Below are 6,000 nucleotides of genomic sequence, written 5' to 3' on the forward strand. Positions count from 1 at the left end.
GGCCTGGACAAGAGGCACTGAAAAGACAAATATAACCTCTGTCAGCTTCGCAGGTCAACTTTTGTTTCAATGGACAATTGATTCAATCCAATTATCACTGTTGTACAACAGGGAGATGTTATGTAACGTCAGCAGCAGGCTGTGTGGCTTGAAAGCATCAGGTGAAGCAATAAAAAATTCTAAATTAAAATGAAAGAGGTTTTTAATTAATGCCAAGGTGACCATTCTCATTGTTGTATTGTTCAACACAGGTGAAGGTTTTCATGTAAAATGTTCATACAATTTCAGAATGTAATGTCTGTTTTTTAAGGAAAGAAAAGAGAAAAGGGGGTACATGTAATAAAATAAAGAATAAGAAGGAAATAAGGGACGACATGAGAGAAAGGAAAGAGAAGAAAATAAGAAGCAAGGAATGTAGACAGATAGGACTCAAGGAAGTTTTAAATGAAGGACACAAAAAGAGGACAAGCAGGAAGTAAAAAAAAAAAGAGAAACAAAACAAGGAAGGAGAGAATGAAGAACATAAGGTAGGGAGGACAAAAATAAAGAATGAATAAGGAAACCAAAATGGGAGGACAAAAATTACGGGGAAAAAAGTAAAGACACAAAGGATGCTAAAAGGAAGAAATGAAGGACACAAGGAAAGAAGGAGACCAAAATGGAAGAAGGTAGAAAAGAGGAAGCATGAAAAGAAGGACAAACAAAGGAGACCAAAATGAGGGAAGGAAGATCCAGGAAGAAAAGTCTGAAAATGCAAAAAAATATAAATGTTTTTCACTCCATATTTACCCAGACCTTAAAAATAGTGAAATAAAATTCCAGACTTCTCCAAACTACATAGAAGCCCTGTTAGCATCTTGTGTATTTCTCATATTTGTTTTGTCCTCTTTTCTTCAGGCCACGTTAATGCCCCTGCCACATAAGACTGCACAAGCACATGTTTAGCAACGCAGTTTCCAAATAGTGAGCAAGAGAGAGTTATTTGCAATAATTTTAAGGTTTATACAAACCCAACTAGGAGAGCATCGGCTTTAGAGCTCAAGGTCTCCCTTGTGTAAACAAGGCTGGAGATTTTGGCATAACACCACAGTGTGTTTTTGGAAGACAAAAATCATTACTCTAAAAAAAAAAAAAACTTTAAGTCAGGAAGCCCTCTTCTTCTGGGTGCAGCTAGGCACGAGAGAGATCAACACTGCCTGCTTAAATCTCCTGACAAGCTAGTCATGATCTTGTGGTAGGCCTAATAACTTCTCTGTGCAACAGCAGTAATTAATCATACACACAGTCCAGAAATAAACAGGCATCTTCCTGAGATATCCTAAACTCTGACACAGTTATCTAAAAATATTTCCTACTTTAGAAGTACAAGAAGTTTTTAAATCTATTGTTTGCCTAATCAAGCTCTGTTATCTTTAAAGTAAATTGATGAAGAAATGAACTGTCAACTATAACCTACAATAAACCAAATTTATTAAGCTTAAGCTTTATTTAAGCATGTTTGATGCCTGAGTGCTATAATCCTCACCTCCTGGGATACTGAGTGCAGTAGCAGTGTGTACAACAATAAGAATTACACAGACTTAATAGTAGGAGAACTAAAATGTCACATGTAGTTGTTGCAGGTTTTACAATGCTGCAAAACAGTTGAGAGTTTGTGTTGCAGCCTAAGTAAGGCAAGTAGCCACATTTATTTTAGTTTCAGTCTTAAAGAGTAAAAGTTTACAGTGTCTGCTCAGCTCAAAAGAGATGAGCAGACAAGACTTTATCATGCGGCAGCAGCTGTTCTAGTTTCAGAAAGTGAAGCATTCACTGTTCCAAACAATGATATAGACTTGGAGTGTCGCTGAGGACTTTGGACGATGACATTATCATTCAATAACCTTGGAGCTGACATTGGTTCAACTAAAGATCGAAAAGATTAGAAACAAAATAATTCAGTGTTTTACAATATTTATTATTTTCTGGTCTCTTAAATGGAGGAAAAGGAGAACATATCAAGTTTTCCCAACTGCACTCCAGTCCCTCACCAACTCCACAGGCTTGTTTTTGTTTTGCAAAAACCAACACCCACTGCAGAGGAACTGCAAGTCATCAGATCCGCAGCAGCAGAAAGTCCAGTCCCCACTGTCTGCTCTGCTGCTGCCAGCATGCATCTAATTATAGACTGACCCCTTCTAAACGGGATGTCACTGCAAGGGGCTCATCATGAATTAATCTAAACCCGACTGGACCTGATCTTTCTGGCCACTAGAGTTTCTCCTTCACACAATACAGGACTTACACTTTTGTCTCACAACCACCTTCCTGCTGAGATGAAGGTTGCTTGCAAGAAGCATTCCCTAAACAGGGGAATGTTGCGAACTGTATGTCCCTTGATAATAAAATCTCTCTGGAAACTTGCACTTTAGATGAACTGAAAATTAAATGTCCAAGACTAAAGCCCAGAGCCAGAAGCTAACGAACTTACCACTAAATCCCAGTTATTAAGCTCTAACAGAGTGATTGCCTCCGCGATGTTGTCGATTCCAGTGCAAGCCTGTGAGAGGACAGAAAAATGGAAAATTCAAGTTGTATTAAATTCAGCTGCTGATACATGAAACGTGAAAAATTAAGGTCCCCTGCAGTGTAGCGCTCTCTTTTTTACCGCGGAGGATGGGTTTATTTAAAAACAGTTCACAGCATCTGTCCAATCTAGCCTTTGGTGATCCCGTCAGAAACTTGGGAAGTTGCAAGAATCAGTTTTCAGTGGCTGATTTTTTTCTTGAATCAAGCATCTAGTTTGGATTTTTGAAACTCGGACTAAACACCTATACTTATAGAAGTAGTGTTAGAAACCTTACCACCTTAGGATAAGATATGTTGTGTGTGAAAGAAGAAACCAACACTGACTCATAAGTCGAACATTTCCATTTTTCATCTTTTTGAAAGCATATTATTCAAACACAAGTTTGAGAATATTCATTTCAGGGCCAACACACTAACTGTCAAACTGCTATATAATTTTGTGTATTTTTAAGGGGTTTATGTGATTATAATGGTGGCTTATTGGTAGATGATCTAGTTGCAATGGTTTTGAATGTAGTTACTCCAAGTGATCCTTTGTTACATTACGTTGTAAAAAAAATTAACTTCATCATTCTTATGCTTTTGCATTTGATGTCTAAAGTTTCACAAACATTCTCACTTCTCTTTATGACATGGTGAAATCTGCTCAGTAGGCATTTTAAGAATCTTGTTATACGATTCTAGTAATTTTAACATACTTTCATAGAACTAATTTTTTTCTTACTAACCTGCTGTAATATTCTAATCTTGTGTAAAAAAAAAAAAAAAGGATAAGTCATCATAACAGAAACAAAGCCCTGGAGAAATCAGTCCCAGAGTAATTTGTCTATATAAAGTGTTTCACTTATAAACTGAATTACTTAAATAAATTAACACTTCAAAAATATTCAGATTTATTGAACCTGTAATAATGGAGTCAGTATTGTGGACTGGCTATCCAAATTTTGAGTCTTATTTTTTGTGTTTATAGATTAAAAGAAAGTTAGGGTAAACAGTGTTTCAAAGTCCACAAACCAATAAATTATGACTTCATCCTAAAACTACAGATTTTAGGATTCTGGGGCATTATTCAGGCAGATTCAGATTTATGGTTTTCTTTGATGTCTTCCCTGATGATTCAGACTTTCACCTTCCCCCACACTGCTTAATAAGGACTTTAACACCAAATAGACAAGAGATATTCTCTGATAAAGTGGATGTAAATTTGCCACAAGAGTTCCAATTTTACAGATCAAAGCGTATCTGATTTTATTAAACTCAAAGATTGCATTAAATTACCTTCTGTTAGTTGAGGCACTTATTGTAAATTATAGTAGGAATTCTTAGTTTAAATGCATTTTTAAATTAATAAAAATAGAAAATATGAATTTTAGGTAGCTGACTTGCTGATCATGGGAGAACTGTTCACAATTTCTGGCCAATTTCTTAATGTATTAAAACCCTAGAATACAGTTCTACTTTTGATTTTCTATGACTATATGACGTAGATCTTTATTCTATCAGGAAGCAATAACCCTAAGGTGAATACTGCTGATATAAATGCTGCTGTCCTGAATTTTTTTTTTTTTTTTGGGAAACCCCCTTTTTAAAAAAAAAAAAAAAACCAAACGTGTCTGATATTGAGAGATCAGTCCTTTGTCTAGCTAGCACTTATAGGTAGAAGATCACAGATTAGGGTTGTTGGGAAGATAACCAGTTTACTCAAAAGAAGACAATAGATAGGAGTTGACTGGAAATAGAAATCCTGGATGTGTCGACATTTAGCGTCAAGTGTTAAATTGCAGAAACAAGGGACGGCATGTAAACATGTTGATAGTTTTATTGGGTGCAGCAGCTCTATTTTCAGCTAAACTGGTATTGAATACCAGTATTGTCCTATTCTTGGCCCGACAGTTTCGGTAGACTGCAATGTAAACACCGAGTTTTTGGTTAGTAAGTGTGTTCAGAGTCCGTTTCCGAGCTGTCAGTAAGTTAGCTCTGCGTGCTAACTCGGAGATTCTTGCTGTTACCGACGAGCAGGGTTGCTGTTTCTGGCGCCAGACATTTAATTTAATTTAGCACACGGAAGACAAAACGCTTCCAGTTGTAAACAATGCCACAGACAAACAAACAAACGGGGACCCACCTGAAAGTCGGCCAGGATCATTTCTCGATCCATGTTGCTTTCGCCGCTGTCGGAGGCCATAGCAATGACTGGCTAAAAGCAATACCTCTCCACTGGCTCACAGACAGACGCTGAATATAGATAAAAATGGATACTTACAGGCGACTGTCAGTGTGATGTTAGTTATTTGTAGATATTAAGGTGAACGTGGAGTTAAAAACCTCAAAACAGACAAAGTTCAGTAAAGTTACGTTACGTTGCCCGGTTATCTCAAATCATTGTCAGCTAGCCCATTGCTTCTTCTTCTTCTTCTTCTTTTCTATTATGGCGGATCACAAGCAACTTTAAGGTGCATGCCGCCACCTACTGTACATGAGTGTGTAGCAGCGTTACTTCACATCTATTAGATTCTATTTTTTAATTTTGTATTCTTAAGATAGATAAACAATGCTTTCCTTAATTTATGAATATCTGTTATGTTTCCTTCATTTCCTAATATACCTTTAAGATTCCATTCATGCCCTATACTTCTAACTATTCTCTTTAATTCTTCCCTTTTGTGTTCATATGACTTACAGTTCATCAGTATGTGTTCTACATTTTCTTTTCTCCACATCTCTCACATTTATCACTATTTTTCCTCCCTATTAAATAAAGCATGTCATTTAAGTAGGTATGACCTATTCTTAATCTACTAATTATTATTTCTTCTCTTCTGTTTCTTTCATTAATGCTTCAAATTCAACCTGACTTTTGCTCGTCATATAATCTTCTTCCTTTCTTATCTTCATTCCATATTTTTTGCCATTCCTCCATTTCTTTACTTTTAATAAGTGATTTCCCTTCCTCTTTCCCAAAAGGAATTGAAATTGTTATTTCCCCCTCTAAAGCCCTTTTAGCTAATTTATCTGCCTTTTCATTTCCTTTTACTCCTTCATGTGCTGGCACCCAACAAAACCAAACATCAATGCCACCCCTATATAATCTAAGTAAAATATGATGAATTTCTAATACCAGATCTTTTCTATTATTTCCTTCTCCCTTAATACTTTCCACTACTGCTTTAGAATCTGTGCACACCACCACCCTGATTGGTTGAATCTCCTCCACCCACTGCAAGCTTAATATAACTGCCACCATTTCTGCTGTAAAAACCGACAATTGATCTGATATTCTTTTATAAATACATTTTTTAAACTCTGGAATATATATTACTATTCCCACATATCCTTTTAAATTCTTAGAACCATCTGTATAAATTTTAAGGTAATTATTATATGTAGTTCTTAAATAAATATCAGTCTTTATCCCTATTTCATTTAAATTCCAAT

At 36.0% G+C, this 6,000-nt stretch overlaps 1 protein-coding gene across 1 annotated transcript in view; it reads right to left on the bottom strand.

The window, feature by feature from the left end:
• Nucleotides 1-4,995, bottom strand: part of faf1 (Fas (TNFRSF6) associated factor 1) — a 70,629-nt gene extending 65,634 nt beyond the window's left edge. The window contains exons 1-2 of the mRNA XM_044129974.1: nt 4,691-4,995; nt 2,468-2,536 (exon numbers count right to left, since the gene is read on the bottom strand). Of these exons, the coding sequence (XP_043985909.1) occupies nt 2,468-2,536; nt 4,691-4,750 (129 nt within the window). The 5' untranslated portion in view covers nt 4,751-4,995. The remainder of the gene's footprint in view (nt 1-2,467; nt 2,537-4,690) is intronic.
• Nucleotides 4,996-6,000: the final 1,005 nt, after the last annotated feature.

The sequence above is a fragment of the Gambusia affinis genome, linkage group LG10, assembly GCF_019740435.1.
Source record: "Gambusia affinis linkage group LG10, SWU_Gaff_1.0, whole genome shotgun sequence".
Lineage (NCBI taxonomy): Eukaryota > Metazoa > Chordata > Actinopteri > Cyprinodontiformes > Poeciliidae > Gambusia > Gambusia affinis.